Here is an 18,399-nt window from a genome sequence, read left to right on the forward strand (position 1 = left end):
CCTTATTGTCCCTCTCCAAATTTGTGTACACAGAGTCAATCCCTTACCTCTCTCAAAGTGCAAAGTTTCGAAAAGTTCAATGAATAGAAGATTGTTGAGGGTGGAATAGATCTGGACAAGAAGAAGTCTGGAGATCAGTGTGAGAAGGGAAGGACAGGCAGTAGAAACAGAAGTGAAACTGTTTGAGCAGCATATTCCAGAAGTCTTCAGGTCTTTCTGAGTGTAGCCTTCATTGATTTGAGATCTACCATACCATTCTCTCATTAGAAGGGAAAACCTATAATGGCAACAGGCGGTAAGAGAGACCCAGTTTGGGAATATTTTAATGAAGTTCCTCTACCTATAGGTAAGACAGGTATGTGTGCAAAATGCAAACAGCACAACAAAGAAATGAAAGGCCTGGTTGCCCAAATGAAACATCATCATGAGAAGTGACAACGAGTCCTGTGACATTTTATAGACTAATAGACGTATTGGAGCATAAGCTTTCGTGGCTCAATACCCACTTCGTCAGATGCAAGTGTTCCTTCTCAGGAGGAAGCTGCATTGAAGATGATGGAAGGAACATGTCTGAACATGCAGGATCTTCAGGTTGGTAATCTTTTTTATTTCATACTTCTTTCCTAAGGACTGCCTGTCTTTCTTCTGAACTATTCTTGAATTCTCATGTTTGAGCAAAGAATATAGTTGTTACTCTATGGTACGATCACTGTAAATGCAGCTGCGATTAAAAAAAAATAGCTGAAATAGGCAGATCTTCCTTTTACAATTTCACCTTTAAAGTAGTACTGAATGTCAGTGAATGCAGTGAGTAATACTAAATGAGTAACATGGCAATAATAATAAAATAACTGGATTGACTTATTTTGTTTAGGAGAATCCATTCTCAATATACAGGATTCTGAAGACTATCCACCTTCAAGGTCATCATTTTCTATAGTTTCAGAGTTATCCGCCAAATATAGGTGTTTCAGTCACAACATGCATGTCACATAGCCACTATGATGCGTTGGAGGGTTTTAGCTGGGGGCTGATATGTGATGGCCAGTGGAGTCCTGTGGTCCTCTTCTGGGTCTGCTGCGTGGAGGCTTCTGGGTACACGTCTGGCTTGTTATCTCGTTTCCTAATTTACCTGAGGGGTATTGTAGTTGAGAATGCTGGCTTGGGTGAATATTGTAGGTGTGTTGTCTCTGTCTGAGGGATAGAGCAGATTGGTGTACTCAAGTGCTTGGCTGTAGACAATGGATCGTGGATGTGCCTGGGGATGGAAGCTGGGAGCATCTACAACCATCCTGGTGACATTGTTCTCAAACTTCTCACGAGGTCTTTGGTGGCAGGCCAATCCTTGCCCCACGAGACAACCTGCCAACCGAATGTTCTCACCAGCAACTGCACACTGCACCATAGTACCTAGCTCAGAACCAATCCATGCAAAAACCTCGATCCAACTCTGCCCACAATTCTCCAGCGACACCATCACAGGACCTAACCGATCAGCCACACCATCACTAGTTCATTCACCTGCGACGTCCACCAATGTACTATCGCCATCATATCCAAGCTGCTGCGTGGTACATCGGCAAACTGGACATTCACTATGGAAAAGGATAAATGACACAAATCAGATATCAGGAATGGCAATACAAAAAAACCTGTAGAGACACTTCACCTCCCTGGCCACACTATAGCAGACCTTAAGGTGGCCATCCGTGCAGCAAAAATATAGGACCAGATTCAAAGAAAACTGCTGAGCTTCAGTTCATCTGCAAATTTGACACCATCAGCTCTGGACCAAAACAAGCTGTGAATGGCTTGCCAACACAGACCAGTTCTCCTCCCTTGGTTTTCACACCTCTATCGTAGAACAGGGCCCCATCCTCCCTGATTGAACTAACCTCGTTATCTCTAGCTGCTTGCTAGCATAATAAACCTACCCCCCCCAGTGAAATTTCCGACTACCGCGTCTGACGAAGCGGGTATTCACCCACGAAAGCTCACGCTCCAAAACGTCAGTTAGTCTATAAGGTGCCACAAGATTCTCTGCAACCATAGATAAGTTTGTGATAAGAACCAGTAGATTACAAAAAGAGGTCATTGATGAAAAAACTGCCCAGTTTGTTTATGCAAAGTCTCCTTTCCATATGATAGAGAACCCACACTTCATTAACATAATTCTGTCATTAAGACCAGGATACAGTCCACCCAACAGAGCAGATATTGCAGGCGTCACAGGCAAATTGCTGGATAAAAGTGTATGAAAGAGAAATTGAGCTGTGTGCAACAGGTCTAGATGGTAAAAATTGTTAACCTGATTCTTGATGAGTGCAATGTCCACAATGATCCTATTGCATGTGCTTGTGTTACAACAGAAGAAGGAAATGTCTTCCTCACAGAAACAACTGATGCATGAGGAAATGCACACACAGGAGAATACTTACAAGTAGCAGCAGTAAAAGCAATAATAAACCGAAAAACAATTCAAATGACTAGTATGCAGCTTGGTGACAGACAATGCTGCAAATGTATCCAAGATGAGAAGAAATTTAGAAGAGAGTCCCAAGTTAATAAGATATGGTTGCAGTACTCATTTGATGCATCCCCTAGCCAAATGACTTCAGTGTTCCAGAAATAAGACTAATCTTGTTGAAACTGCAAAATACTTCCGTACCAACCGCTTTGCAGCAGCTACGCTGAAAAAAGTGGGAGGAAGCAAGCTAACTCCCCCACAAGAAGTGTGATGGAACTCAGCTGTGGATTGTTTTGAGCACTATGAGCACATCTACAGTGGCAAAAGTTACAGAGCCGCAGAGAGTGCAGAAGGAAAAAAAACTTGTGTATTCACATTGTCAGCTGCCTGCGCAATAGTGTGTTCACACTTGTGGCGCTATTTGGAGAGGTGCACTCTGGGCAGCTATCCCATAGAGCACCTCTTTCTCTTTTGCCACTAAGATTTGTAGGAAGGCGGAATGGGTGACGGGGCATCCTGGGTCCTGTTCCAATGCCCTGTGATGCATTGCTTCACATCCCAGGAAACCTCAAGCTTCTGTCCGCATTTGGCACCATCTTTCAATGGTTTGCGTACTGTGCACCTTGCCCTGCCTCTTTCTGATTGCAGGAATAGATCTCAAGCTGTTGACCAGAATGCTGCTTGCACTGACCAACACATCACGAGTGGCAGTGGAGTTATTCCTTAAACTACAAAGGCAAGAGGAGTGCGACATTGAAGGCACGAGGAGTGCGACATTGATCTCACCACACATAGAAGCTATGACACAAGAATGCTTGTGGCATTCACGGAGGCGCTGACCACAGTCAAACACCACTTTTGGGCTCAGGAAACAAGCATTGAATGGTGGGATTACATTGTGATGCATGTCTGGGATAACAAGCAGTGGCTGCAGGACTTTCGCATGAGGAAAGCCACATTCATGGGACTGTGATGAGCTTGCCCCAGCCCTGCGGCGCAAGGACATGAGAATGAGAGCTGCCCTGTGACTGGAGAAGCACGTGGCGATTGCACTGTGGAAGTTGGCTACTGCAGACTGCTACCGATCAGTCACTAATCAGTTTGGAGTGGGAAAGTCGATGGTTTCACTTTGTTAATGGAAATGTGCAGGGCCATTAATCGCATCCTGCTCTGAAAGACTGACAATGGGCGTGACATCGTGGATAGCTTTGCACAAATGAACTTCCCACACTGCGAAGGGGTAACAGAATTGGAAACATGCATGTCATCTAGCACCAGACAGCCTAGCCACCAAGTACATTAATCACAAGGAGTATTTCTCAATGGTACTTCAGGCTCTTGTGGATCACCGTGGGAGTTTCATAGACATTAACGCAGGCTGGTCCGGAAAGAGTGCATGATGCATGCATCTTTCGGAACACTGGCCTGTTCAAGAAGCTGCAAGCAGGGACTTTCTTCCCAGACCAGAAGATCATTGTAGGGGAAGTCAAAATGTCCATTGCGATCCTGGGAGACCCTGCCTACCCCTTAATGCTATGGCTCATGAAGCCATACACGGGACAACTTGACAGCAGCAAGGAGTAGCTCAACAACAGGCTAAGCAGGTGCAGAATGACTGTGGAGTGTGCATTTGGCCGTTTAAAAGCCTGCTGGCGATGCCTGTGTGGGAAGCTGGACATGACCGATGTCAATATCCCTATGCTTATAACCACAAATATTATGGAGTGTACAGCAGGCGAAGAGAAAGGTGAAAGCTTCACTCAGGGCTGAACTGCAGAGGCTCAGCACTGGGAGGCTGAGTTTGAACAGCCAGAAACCAGAGCTATTAGAGGGGCACAGCAGGGGGCCATAAGGTCAGGGATGCTTTAAGGCAGCAATTTCAAGCTGAAAGCCACTAATATTTGTTGCTATACTCAGGACTGTAGTGCTTCTAATGCTAGGAGATGATTAGTTCACATGATGCAAGAAGGGGCCTTAACATAATTGTATGTTGCCTTGCAGTGCTCTTTTTGCTTTCACTTAATAAAATAAAGATGTCTTTCAATAAAAGAACTTTTGTTTGAAAACAAACAACCAGAGAAGAAAGTCAAATGAAAAAATTCATCAGCAGGGAGAGGGATGAGAGAATGGAAGGTCTCAAGAGAAGGAGGGGTCCCGGGACAGCTACAGATTTGTGAATGACTAGGGATCATACCCAACCTTCTCCTTTGGAGTACAATGCCATGGGCGCTGTACTTCAGCAGGGCCAAACTGCAGAGGGATGGGTGTTGAGTGCCGTGGGTATTGGGAGTCCACACTGCTGGACTGAGGAATGGAATGCTGCGGGTAGAGAGTGGATCCAGGAGGTTGATAACTATGTGTTGGCAGTGTGGGGGAGGTGCATGGGAGAGTTTTGCGACAGCAGCTGCAGGGAAGGGCAGAGCTAATCCGTTTGAAGAGCTAGTATCGCCCTGGAGCATATCCACTTGGCACTCCATAACATTTAAAAGCTGCTCCATGGCTTCTTTCTGGTGTGCTGCATTTTCCTTTCGGTCCCTCTTCTCGCTGTCCCACCACTCCTTTAATTCCTTTTTCTCGGCAGCGGAGTGCATCATAACCTTATGCATAAAGTCCTCCTTAGATATTCTTCGACTCTTTCTAATTCTTTGCAACCACTCTGCCGTCAATAACGAAGAGGGAGGCTGTGCTCCCAAGGTCATCTCTGTGAAGTTTAAATGCAACAATTTACAGAAGCAGTATTGTTTGCAACACAGACCATTTCAAACCATTGCTTTAAAACACAGCCAGTACTCACTCATCTGTCACTAACCAGCTGACCCCAGGCAAGCACACATAAGCTACAAGATCCCAAAAATGGTGAGTAGCCGCAGGGACAGGGTAAATCACTGTTCCCGATCCTGCTGTACACTGGGCACATGGCTCTTGGGCACTTGAGGAGAGCCAGCACCAGCGGGGGGAGGGGCGGCGCAGGGGGAAATGATAATCATTCCTGTCCCCACACTTTCCACAGGATGTGATCATTATGGAAGATATCTCTCTGCTGAACATGAACAGGGAATCAAGGGAGGGTCTTCTCCAAGCCTGCGGCTTCTGCCTTGGCCCCATGCAGCTGGCCTGTGTGCAGCAATGGTCCTGCCCCATCCTGTGATGGCACAATGGCATGGGTAAGTTACCATTAATGTGGCAAGAAACAAAGCAGCTCTACCAAGGAACCTGCAGGAGCAGATAGCCCAGTATCTCCATGAGAGTTTCCTGGAGATCTCTGAGGGAGATATCCGCGAAGTGAGGGAGTGTATCAACAGCCTGTTCCACCACTCAAACTAGGCACAAGGTGGGAAACAGGCCTGCTTTCTGCAACCCTCCTGCCCCCAACAACTTGCTTCAGCAACTCACAAAATCAGATCCACTTACCAGGGGCCTCCTTTCTTGTTCAATCTTGATGAAGCGCAGACTGCTGTGACTGGCCAGGCTCCTCCGGAGTAGAAAAGAGCTCCTGACTGCATGAATCTCTGGCCTCCGAGTCATCTTCTGCTACTGGTTCCCCCTCCCCCCTTCATCCAAGATTGCCTCCTCCTGCCTCGGTCCACTCTCGACTGGCACATGAGCCAACAAAGTATCCACAGGGGACTTTGCAGTGGAGGTGTGGTGGCCACTGAGTATCCTATCCAGCTCTTTGTAGAACCTGCAGCTTGTGCGTGCAGCACTGGAGCGGCGGTTTGCCTCCCATGCCTTGTGGTAGGCATTCCACAGCTCCTTCTCTTTGACCCTGTACTGCAATGTGTCCTGGTCATGGCCCTTTTCTATCATGCATCTAGAAATCTGTCCATAGGTTTCACAATTCCGAAGGCTGGAGCACAGCTGTGACTGCACCGCCTTATCTCCCCCATCTCCCCAAATGCTGATGAGGCCCAGCAGCTCGGAATTGCTCCAAGCAGGGGATCGCCTGGTGCGTGGAGCAGGCACGGCCACCTAGAAAAATGCGCTAAGAACACTGCACACATCACCGAGCAAACAGAAAGGGGACTTTTAAATTTGCAAAGGAATTTATGGAGTAGGGCTGACAGTTGGTCACCTGAGGGCAGGGCAGTAGAGTTCAAACCGATGGCCAGAGAGGTGCAAACAGGCATTGTGGGACATCTCCCGGAGGCCAATCGCAGTGCTGTAATCACCATAGTGTTTACACTAGCACTGCAGCGCTGTAGCCCCAGCACAGAAAGCTCTACGCCTCTCGGTAAGGTAGGTTTTTTAGAGCGCTGCATCTGTGCAGTTTCTGCACACCAAGTGGCTTGGCAGCGTGTACACCTCAGGAGTTACAGCACTCAAAGCTGCTTTACTGAGCACATACTTGCCAGTATAGATGGGGCCTATATCAAGAACTGGCCTAATCTGATGACACTTTGTTAACAAACTAGAGATGGCACTGTCACAGCCAAAGTTTTCAACATTGGTTTTAAGAGAAATGTTGAACACATGCCGAGAACCCTGAAACCTATTTCTGTAGTCTTGCACAAAATGCAGAAAAATAGCTGTTTTATTGCTGACGCTGTTGAAAATTGGATGAAACTAAGTGAGAGCTTAAAAAAGAAATATGCAATGACCGAATTAAATTACAAGCATTTAAAAAAATAATAATAATGAGCTGGAGATAGTGCTCGTCCCATTCATTTTCTTGCAAATATCTCAATACTCGGTACCAGGGTCAAACCTTAACTGCTAAAGAAGAGGAGTTGGCTATGACATGGAGATCCAGCAATCATCCTACCATAATGCCAACTACAATAAACTTCAGAGCTAAGGTTGAACCATTCAAGAAATACTTGTTTGCTGATGATGTTTTAAAGAAAGTCCCACCCTTTCACTGGTGGAAGTCACTTAAGCACTTGGATTCTCAGACTGTTGAAGTGATAATCTCACTTAACAGCAGTAGCTTCTTCTGCTCATGTAGAAAGAATATTTTCTTCCTTTGGACTAATTCATTCCAAATTGAGAAATTGTTTGAGACCTGAAAAAAGCAGGAAAGCTTGTTTTACTTTTCCAGATATGAACAAAGAGGAAAATGAAAGTGAAGACAACTAAATTAGCTGCAGAAGCCAATATTTTAAGTTTCTCACGTTAACCTGGCTGACAGTCAATTTTGTTTTGTTTGTTTTTTTAACTATATTTCATTTAACTATTTTAGTTAACAACAAAAACAAACCTGATTTTAAAAAACTTGAATGTTTAACTAAATTCAAAAATTCATATGCTTGTTTTGTTAAAATATTATATTTTTGCTGTTGAAGAAAAAAAAATCCAGAATACATAACGTTGTTTTAGTTAAATACAACAATTTATAAGGTGCCACACGACTCTTTGCTGCTTTTACAGATCCAGACTAACACAGCAACCCCTCTGATACTTAGCAATTTAAATGTCTGTCTGGTGATGTTCTCCGCCTAATACAGTATGGCATGGAAATCCTCCAAATATTAATGATTAACCTGTTGAATTAGATATATTTATAAAGTCATTGGGACCCAGTGAACTATCTGCTTCAATTCTCTTTGGTAAATGAAATAACCAAAACATTCATTCACTCATTTTCTGATATAGCTGTAAAACTAATCTGAAAAGTTTTCAAAATAAATCACTTAAAATGTATACTGCGTACCTTCTAAAAAAGGAAACCTACATCTATCTGTGAGTTGTGAAGAATATGTATTAAGGTTATAACAACCAACAAGAATGCACTTTTCTGTAGAAATCCATGATTAAATCAGGTCAGGAAGCTGACTAAATCAAATCCACCCTGCTCAGGGCTGGGAGTGTGTGGAGCTTCCCTCAGGATTGCCCTGCTCTGGCACTGCAGTGGGAGGGTGGAGGGGGGGAAAACCAGTGCTCGGGCTGACAAGGAAGGACCCTGAGGCTCAGGATTTCAGCCCCACGGCAATGGGTGCCTGGGCTCAGGATCTGGGTTTCAGCCACGGGGTCCTGCAGCCCCCCTGAAAGGGCTTTCAGACTCCTAGGGCCATGAACCCCAAGCTGAGAACCAATGCACTTCAGTATATACAAAAGAGAAGCCCCTTCCCCCCCAAAAAAAACCCCTGATTTTTTGACATCTGCATGGAACTCAAAAATTGCAAAAACCAAATCCCAAAAAAAAGAAACTGAGCCCCACCCAAAAAAGCGATAAGTTATGTTAAAAGGTAACTGTTTCAGTAACTAAATACTATAAATCAAGATTATACATCAAAAGCAGTGATACAAAGTTGCCAGAACTGCTTCAAAATGAGATAATCCAGCTAAAATCTTGAGTTTGAGCTCTTGTATTCCAATAAACCTAATATCAGAGTCACTTTCCAAGAACAATCAAGATATGAAGTTAGACATACCAATAGAAGTTACTTTCTAGAATAGAGAGTGATGAAAATGATTGGGGAAGGAAGAACAACCAAAGAAAGTACATTTGATTAGTTAAGACAATGATAATAGTTATGTTATGTCTAGCAAGGTACTGACATAAGGTAGCATTTTTGTCACATGTATACAGGTCTGTCACAACTTACGCGCATTAAACATGCGCGATTTCAACTTTATGCTGTACAGCCAGAGTCAGGGGGCGTGGCCTCAAGATTTAAAGGTCCTGGGGCACCAGCTGTGGCTGGGAGTCCCCGGGCCTTTAAATCACCCAGGGGGCTCCCAGCTGCAGAGGTGGCTGGGAGCCCCTGGGGCGAACTAAAGGGCCTGAGGCTCCAGTCACCGTGGCACTCCAGGCCCTTTAAACGCCAGCCCCAGCCTGGCTACCCCAGCTGGGGGCAGGGTTTAAAGGGCTCCTCTGGGTTCCCCACCATGACGGGAAGCCCGGAGCCCTTTCAACCCCGCCCGCAGCTCTGGCGACTGGGCCAGGGCTGCATTTAAAGGGCTCCACCGGGCTTGTGGGCGGGATTTAAAGGACTTGGGGATATACTTTTGAGTATATGCGGTTTTCGCTTTACACGATAACCGCGGAACGGAACCCCCGCGTAAGATACAACTTGCCTGTAGATATATTGGTCAACTACTCCAATTTTCGTTATTGTATGACCCTCCCAAGGCCTTAAAATTTTTGTCACAGGCTTCAAGATTTGTAATCCCAGTGATTTATTTCCATCAAAAATATGTAAATATAAATAAAAAACGACAAGAAAGTCTTGAAAAGTGTCAGTCCACATTACAGAGGTTCAGTGAAATAATCTATAAACCTGTGTCCAATGTAAACATACCCTTCAGAAATCTGGAGTTGTTCTAGCAGCAGGATCCAACACTGGAAAAAGACTCACCCACTCCCCATGTCACCTCCAAAGCTATAGTTCAAAGAGTAGTAACCAACCATGCACCCACTACAGAAGATCTGCAGACAATAAAATCAGGTGAGTCATACTACTGCAGTATTTTAAATCAAGTAAACCAGCCAGAGAATCCTCAAACACTCTCTCTGTCCCCCAACAAGAACACTTTCACTCTCAACATCTTCCACAGCAGGGTATGGGAAGGGAACAGATTCAGCAAAAACAAAAATAAGTTCAATAGCTTACAGGGAGTGGGAGAGGAAACAAAGCCATTGGACTGTACCCCCCCACATTCTTGGACTTAAAAAGACCAGAAGGGCAGATATTCAAACTCAAGTAGCCCCATAATGAAGTCACACTGCTCTGCTCAGTCCTAGGAGATGTGGTTAAGACATCACCACAATAACTGCAAGCATCTCTAAGTAGAATGGTTGGTATGCATACTTCCACCTTTTCATGTTCTCCGTATGTATAAAATATCTTCTGTCTGTGCGTTCCATTCTATGCATCTGAAGAAGTGAGCTGTAACTCATGAAAGCATATGCTGAAATAAATTTGTTAGTCTCTAAGATGCCACAAGTACTCCTGTTCTTTTTGCGGATACAAACTAACACGGCTGCTACTCTGAAACCTGTCTAAGTAGAAGGTTCATTTTCCCCAGAAATGACATAAGCATCAAGGCACATGAGATTCTTGTGAGCATCCCACATGGACTGCTAGTGGTTGCCCAGCTACGGGCCATGATCAAAAGTTATTGATATAGAAAAAACTCACCCCAACACAAAATGAGGCAGTGAATGGGTGTGAAGAAGAGTTTTTGTTAGTTTAAATCAGCAAGATGCACATGGTCTCAGCCTTCCTAGGAGACTATACAGATGAACTTTGGCCTCAAGTTGGTCCAGCCACCAAAGGAATGCTTACTGTTAACTGCTGCCAAAAAAGGGAAAATGCACATGTATGTTTGATTAACCAGAGAATCTAATACTGTCCTCAACAAGGAGAGATTTGCTCTTCCAGTATACAAGAGTACATCAGACACCATGTACAACAAAACCAGAATATTGATCAGACCCAGACGGCAATTCTTGCACTCATAGGAGTATTACTCTCAAGCACCTTAAGGTGAAATAGAGACAGCTCTTTTTTTTCTTTGTTTTTAAGACCATGTCATAAAAGATTTTGTTGGAAAGTCTGAAGAAGGCAGTTGCATTCTTGCTTCTTCATTTTAGTGTAAGACAGGTATTTTCCTCCCTTCCACAAATTCTCTTTGTAGACATTCCCCGTCACTCTGGCCTCAAACAAACAGATCTCACCTCCTATCTCACTAACAGATTCTCCAATAACAGTAGATCTTCAGAACTGTAAAGTAAGAAAATTCTGCACAGATTTCTAAAACTTTTATTCAGTGCATGCACCTGTCCCCCATTCAATTTTCCACCTGAGTCTCACTCAGCACAGGGGAGAGGAATCTAAACATACTAGAATGCTGAAGGAAAGGCATCCCTCTTCATGAGAACATTCTTCAGCAGTACATTTGCCAGTAGCAAAAGGAGGAGGAAGGGTGTCCACCTTACAATAAACCTTTGTGACCTGAACTTTTATATAGCCTACAGCTGGGTTTCTCAAACAGGGGTCACCGCTTGTGTAGGGAAAGCCCCTGGCGGGCCAGGCCAGTTTGTTTACCTGCCCCGTCCACAGGTCCGGCCGATCACAGCTCCCACTGGCCCAGAGCAGCGATCCGCGGCCAGCAGGAGCCGCAATCGGCCAGACCTGAGGACGGGGCAGGTAAACAAACCAGCCCAGCCCGCTAGGGGCTTTCCCTACACAAGCGGTGACCCCTGTTTGAGAAACCTTGGCCTACAGTTTCTTGAAGAGACAGGAAATCTGCTAGTTATGGTTCCCTGCCAGAGAACAAAATATCAGAAGGATGCCTACCTAACAGCCCAGATAAGTTTATTTGGGAAGCCAGCTGTAACAATTCAGACAAGACTCCCCACTTTCTGCCATCGCACACAAAAAAAAACAAAAAGAGAAAAGCCTCTCAATAGGCAAATGAGAATTACTAGTATAATTCAACCTTTTCCGTAATATGACACACTTTTCTGTAACTTTATAATTTTGCAACCAGCACAACAATTCGGTCAACTTAAACCCCATTGTAGATGCAGCTAGGCTGACGGAAGAATTCTTCCATCAAACCTAGCCACTCTTCCCACCTCAGAGAGGATTAACTATATATCAACAGGAAAAAGAAACACCTCCATTGGGGCAGGAAGTGTCTACACTACAATTCTATAGTGACACAGCTACAGTGCTGTGGCTGTACTACTGTAGTGTAGACATGGTCGCAGATGATACTGAAGAAAAAAAAAGTGCTTTAGCTGGTATAGCTGACACCAGTGGGTCTCAAACTTTTGTACTGGTGATCCCTTTCACATGCAAGCCTCTGAGTGCGACCCCCCCCCCGCCTTATACATTAAAAACACTTTTTAATCTATTTAACACCATTATAAATGCTTGAGGCAAAGTGGTGTTTGGGGTGGAGGCTGACAGTTCGTGACCCCCCATGTAATAACATCGCAACCCCTTGAAGGGTCCCAATCCCCAGTTTGAGAACCCCAGCTTACACCATTTCAGTGACCAAAAGAAATTATACCAGCAAAAGCACTTTTATACTAGCATTATTAAGTCTATACTTTGACTTTTGCTGATACAGAATTATCCCAAGAGACATATCCCTACCCAACCTTGCTATACCAGCAGAAGTTTCTAGCGTACGCCTGGTCCAAGAGCTATTTACCTTGCCCGTGGATCAGTACATCATCCACGCTCACCTGCTTGTCACTTATTTCATCACAGCTCCTTGTTTTTGCCTTTAAGGACATGTATAACTTAGCTTCTGCTTACCTTTTTGCTGGTCTCTGTCACATACTCCCACACCTTTTCACTCTGCTTAACTTACACAAACATTCTCTGCATACTCTTCTCTCCCCGCAGCCCCATATGTCTGGAACCCACTTCTTTATTCTGTCTCACAGAAGAAGATTTTTGAGTAAGGAGACTGCCTGGTGTTTTGTTTCAAGTCTACTACTAGCAAGATCTGTGCCCAGAAAGCCCTGTCTTTCTGCTTCCTCTCCAGGTCATGTTCACAAGCCCTCTCCTGGTTTTCAGGTTCCAATATCCTAGCCCAATACATCTGCAACCTACAAAGCTTCTCAATCCACCTGGTGTAGCGCTAACCTGTGCCACTGTAGAACTTGTAGTGTAGACATACGCTTAAGAAAAAGTTGTGCTCTTAACTCCCATTAAGTCACTGCATGTTAGCAAACAGGAGTTAAGAACACCTTTTTTCTTAATTGAAGAAGACAAGGCCATATAAAAGAGATGCACATTTCTTTATGCTGGACTCTTATGGGGAGATACTATACCAATTTCTTAAACCAAAGCTGACCTGCAACACAAATGACAGGAATCCAGGGAAAATACAACATTCATAGACCTCTGAACCATACCAAGTTATTGACGCTGTTGTAATACTATTAAAAATAGGTAAGTATACTGACAGCAAATTAGCACTTTACTTATTCCAATATTTATAAAAAATGACTAGAGTTATTTCTTAAGTGGTAAGGAAAAATACTTTACTAGTCTTGTGTAAAACAAAATAAAGATGCCCAAGTTTCTTTCACGAATCAGAACATTACATCGGTTGGAAACCACACATCCCTCCTCTTTTGATACTAAGAGAGTATTGCTATGCAATACCTACTTGGAGAAGGCACTGAAATAAGGACAAAGAGGCTTATTAATAAAACCCTGAAATTGAGTCATCTAAAAGGGAGGGAGGGGTAGAGAGAGGGGAAATTGCAGCTATGAAGCCACATGTATTTTTCAGTAGCACAGGAAGTAAGGGAACACATGTCTGCCTTACTTCAGCACCAACCATGAAAGGAAATGAACCAAATCAATTTAGTTTTATCCCTCCCTCACAGACACTGGTGAGATACACCTGACTAGGAATCATGTCCACCACCTGACCTGAGTATAAGGCTGTGCAACATGAGAACAAAAGGAAAAATAAAATAATCTTTAGTTATCATGTGTGCACACTTCTCTTCCTTCCCTCTCCCCCCAACCCCCACCCAATACTGGGCAGAGAGGCAACAGCAGCCTTAAGCAAAGGGAAGAGCAGATCACCCCTTGCCCTCCGAGCGGGTGCATTAGCTCTACCATGGTTTCACCATAGTGAGGGATGGGAGATGCCCGTTTCAGGTCCCTGCAGCCCATGCTCTCGTACAAGAGAGAGGGTATCACAGAGACAAGGCTGGAACAAAGGAACCAGCTCGCCTCGCTCTACCACAGCCTCCCCCGTCCACACAGGAGCCAGTGAGGGGCACGGCGGAGGGAGCAGCCTGCCACACACGGCGCAGGCAGGGCTACGGGAGGGAGAGGATCGGCTGCTCGCCCAGAGCCCCCAGTGCGCACACACGCACCAGATGCGCCGGCAGCGGAGCCGGGGCCGCGGCGGGCTGAGGCCAGGGGGCACCTCGCGAGCGCGTAGCCCGGGGGGGGGGGCACATGTGCGCGAAGAGCCCTCACACCACGGCCGTTACCGGGGCGGTTCTGCCGCCTCAGGCACTCGGGTACCCGCCGGCGCCGCTTCCGAGTTCCCGCCTGGCAGAGCGGGGGGAGGGGGCAACATCCTCCCCGCCGGCCGCCGTGACAAAGGGCCGGGCCCGCGCCCCCTCCCCGGCCGGGCCGGCTGCGCCGCGGCTCACACAAAGCGGGCAGGGCTCGGCGCGTTACCGTGGTGAGTAGCGGTCTCATCTGCTCGCCCGCCCGCTCCTCCTCCATGGCGCCCCGCGCCCGTCTGCCGGCAGAGAGACGCGCCTGGAAAGGGGGTCGCCTCTGGCTCCGCGCGGAAGGCGACCGAGCGAAACGAAGGAAGCGCCGCTGCCGAGCCCAGGACCAGACTATATTAACTCTCCGCCACACTCTCCCCCCGCCCCCGCCTCCTCTCTAGCAAATCCCCGCCCCATGAGCCCGATTGGCAGCGTCTCCGGCTAATCGGAGCGAGAAGGCAGCTCCGCCCCGTCCCAAAGCGACAGGCGGGAGCGCCGCGAAGCGGCAGGGGGAGGAGGAAACCTAGGGCAAGAGCGGGCAGCGACCTGCCTGGCTCTCCCGCGGGGAGATCTCAGCAGCGCCCAGGCCAGGGCACCTTCTCCCCTCCCCTGGTGAAAGGCGCTCACATTAGAGAAGCAGCAGCAAAACGCTGGGATGGGCGAAGAATCAGTTTGCACTCAAGACTGTGAATGGCTTGCCAAGCACAAAACCAGTTTCTCCTCTCTTGGTTTTCACACCTCTACTGCTAAAACGGGGCCTCATCCTCCCTGATCGAACTAACCTCCTTATCTCTAGCCTGCTTCTTGCTTTCATATATATACTTGCCCCTGGAAAGTTCCACTACATACATCCAAGAAAGTTGGTATTCACCCACGAAAGCTCATGCTGCAAAACGTCTGTTAGTGCATAAGGTGCCACAGGATTCTTTGCTGCTTTTACAGATCCAGTCTAACGTGGCTACCCCCTGATACTTCCTGCCCATTGTCCCCCTCCCCCCCCCAATAGTGAGACTGTGCGGTGGTTGGCAACACATGCCCATTTGGGCCACTGTGAGGGAGGCACACATTCAGAGTCGTCGCTAGGTATAACCAGTCTTAAGTAATTGCTTGGGGCCCTGAGCAGCTCTAGGAGGGCCCGTTTGCTTTTTTAGTATGTGTTGTGTGGGAAGCCCCCCAAAATATTCCAGCTTAGGGCTCTCAATGGGCTCACACTGTCTCTGCACACATTGTCAGGAAGGGTATATGCAAAAGGGAGGTGGAAAGTTAAGCACATGTGATAGCATCAAGATTACCCATTACATGACGCTGGAACGTACGATTTCTGCAGGCCGTGGCTTCTCCATGACAGCAATCAGATACTAGATGGCAGAACTGCACAAGCTATATTTTCTGTTTTTAACTTATAGCCTGGAGCCCTAGGCTGGACAGTTTGGCTGATGTAGTAACCCTCCCTCACCATATAGAAAAAAAACAAGTATGTTATTGTGATAGTCACATTACTTAGGTACTTATCCAGGGTGGGTGTGATGTTGTAAAGTGATAGCAAGGTATGTCAATGCAAGATTTTTGCATCCATGTCAAAACAACCTTTTATGCAAGTGAAAAGAGCACAAAAAGTGTACTTAAATTGTCAATACAAATTTGAAAGAAAAAATTACTAATAAAGTGGGATTTAAACAATTTATTTTAAAAGACAAAAGCAAATTTTAGTCAGGCAAAAGGTTTGACAGTGTCAAGTTATTTCAAGAGAAAAATAAATTTTACTCATACAAATAATTTGTTTGACACAAATTACTAGTAAGGCTCATTACTTAAAGAATGTTGGCCTTGAGTTTTGTATTGATAGAGGTCACATATACTGTTGCATGGTAATAGCAAAACACTAATGCCAATGGACTCTCAGGTATGGGAAATATGACAGTGTACATGTGTGTCTAGCCTTTTTCCAATACATTTGCTATATGCTACATGTCTAAATCGGAACCATCTGTAGTCTCACACTCATCTGGATCCACACAGGCAACCATATGATGAGAAGAGTACTCACCACCATTGCACAACCAAGGCTGCGTCCATGCCCTGCTCTGTCTTGAACAACTGCAGTTGAGCTCACATTTGCCTTTTTACATCCACATATAATAAGATACAGCAGTGCGTCAAGGACAAGTGCCTGTGTCATTAGTGTTGGAGAAATGTGTCCATGCTTGTCGTGATGCCTGCCATTTCCAACTAGGGAAGGGATGTCAGGCTGAGATTTTATGGCATAGTTCAAGATAAAGGTCTGGTAATTTGAACATTTAGTATGTTCAGACAAAGAACAAAGCACAGAACAACATGGCTTCATCCCCACTCTGGTCATTGACAATTAATTAGCATTTAATTGACTACATCATTCATGCAATGCAGGGAGCAGCTATGTGGTCTGATCATCTGCTCCTGAGAAGTAAAATGATACAGTGCAAGATGTCATCAATCTCCAATATCCAACCCCAGTAGGATCTGAGCTCAAATGTGCAAGACTTGTTAAAAACTTGATGAAGTTCTTGATACACTTTCTCAATTGGACAAAGTAAAAACTGACTCTGCCTGGTCATCTTTTAGGGAAACAGTAGTCAACATGTTTAAAGAAGTCCTTGGCTTTTGTAAAGAGGAAGTGTCAGGACTGTTTTAATGAAAATGATGATGAGATAAAGCAACTCTTGATATCCATGCATGTTCTTCACATGTTTTGGTTAAACGATAAAAACTTATCTATTAAAAAGATGTCTTATTCATGTACAAAGTGTAATGTGCAAACTAAGCTTTGCCACATAAAGGGTAGTGGGTGGAAAATAAAAGCCAAGCAGTTTCAATTAGTGGCAGACCAAAGAGATTCCAAATGTTTTTTGATGAGTTGAAGACCACGTACAGCCTGCAGTCTCATGGTATCACCATTATCTAGAACAGAGGTGGGCAAACTACGGCCTGTGTGACCGTCCTGCCCAGCTCCCGAGCTCCTGGCCTGAGAGGCTCACCCCCGGCCCCTCCCCCATTGTTCCCCCTCGCCCGCAGCCTCAGCTTGCTCTGCCGCCAGTGCAATGCTCTGGGCAGCGGGGCGGCAAGCTCCTGGGGCAGCACAGCTGCAGAATCCGGTCTGACCCGGTACTCTGTACTGTGTGGTGGCAGTGGGAGCTGCAGCATGGCCCAGCCCCAACTGGGTGGCATGACTGTAGCACTGCCAGCCACCAGTGCTCCAGGCAGCGTGGTAAGGGGGCTTGGAGCAGAGGTGGGGGGTTGGATAAAGGGCAGGGGAGTTTGGGGTGGTGGTCAGGGGGTGGAGGTGTGGATCGTGGTAGGGGGGAAACGGGGCTGAATGGGGGCAGGGATCCGGGGGTGGGGCAGTCAAGAAGGATAGGGAGATGGGGTGGTTGGATGAGGCAGGGGTCCCAGGAAGGCCATCAGGAATGAGAGGAGGGGATGGATGGAGTGGCGGGGGTCCAGGGGCAGTCAGGTGACAGGGAGAAGGGGTGTGTGGATGGGGCAGGGGTCCCAGAGGGGCCGTCAGGGAATGAGGCAGGTGGATGGGGCAGGAGTCCCGGGGGGGCAGATAGGAGGTGGGGGCGAGGCTATGACCCCCTCCCCTAACTGGCCCTCCATACAATTTATGAAACCCGATTCGGCCCTCAGGCCAAAAAGTTTGCCTGCCCCTGATCTAGAATGTACATGCATCATTGCTGCTGACTGATCATGGACAAATTCTGAAAAGATAGGCTAGCCTCTTTAATAAGGTTCTGAACTGCCCATCCACCACATCAACATCAACACCAATGATCCTGAACAACTTCCAAATCTCACTTCTGAAGTATGGAAAGCTGTCAAGCCAATGTGAAACGGCAAAGCAGCAAATCCTTATGGCATTCCTGCAAAGATCTTCTAATGTGGGGGCCATGAGCTAACCAGAAAGCTCACTGACCTCTATATGAGGTTTTAGGAACAGGAGGAACCTAAAGATGCCAAAATTATT

The 18,399-nt window shown here is 46.2% G+C and overlaps 1 protein-coding gene across 4 annotated transcripts in view; it reads right to left on the bottom strand.

Moving 5' to 3' along the window:
• Window positions 1–14,764, bottom strand: part of SLC4A7 (solute carrier family 4 member 7) — a 173,858-nt gene extending 159,094 nt beyond the window's left edge. For 3 of the 4 annotated variants that reach the window (XM_075062474.1, XM_075062471.1, XM_032789331.2), the window contains exon 1: window positions 14,581–14,764. In XM_075062474.1, coding sequence (XP_074918575.1) covers window positions 14,581–14,628 — 48 coding nt within the window. In that variant the 5' untranslated portion in view covers window positions 14,629–14,764. The remainder of the gene's footprint in view (window positions 1–14,580) is intronic. The other variant, XM_075062473.1, reaches the window with a different exon arrangement.
• Window positions 14,765–18,399: the final 3,635 nt, after the last annotated feature.

This window comes from Chelonoidis abingdonii, chromosome 2 (genome assembly GCF_003597395.2).
Source record: "Chelonoidis abingdonii isolate Lonesome George chromosome 2, CheloAbing_2.0, whole genome shotgun sequence".
Classification (NCBI taxonomy): domain Eukaryota; kingdom Metazoa; phylum Chordata; order Testudines; family Testudinidae; genus Chelonoidis; species Chelonoidis abingdonii.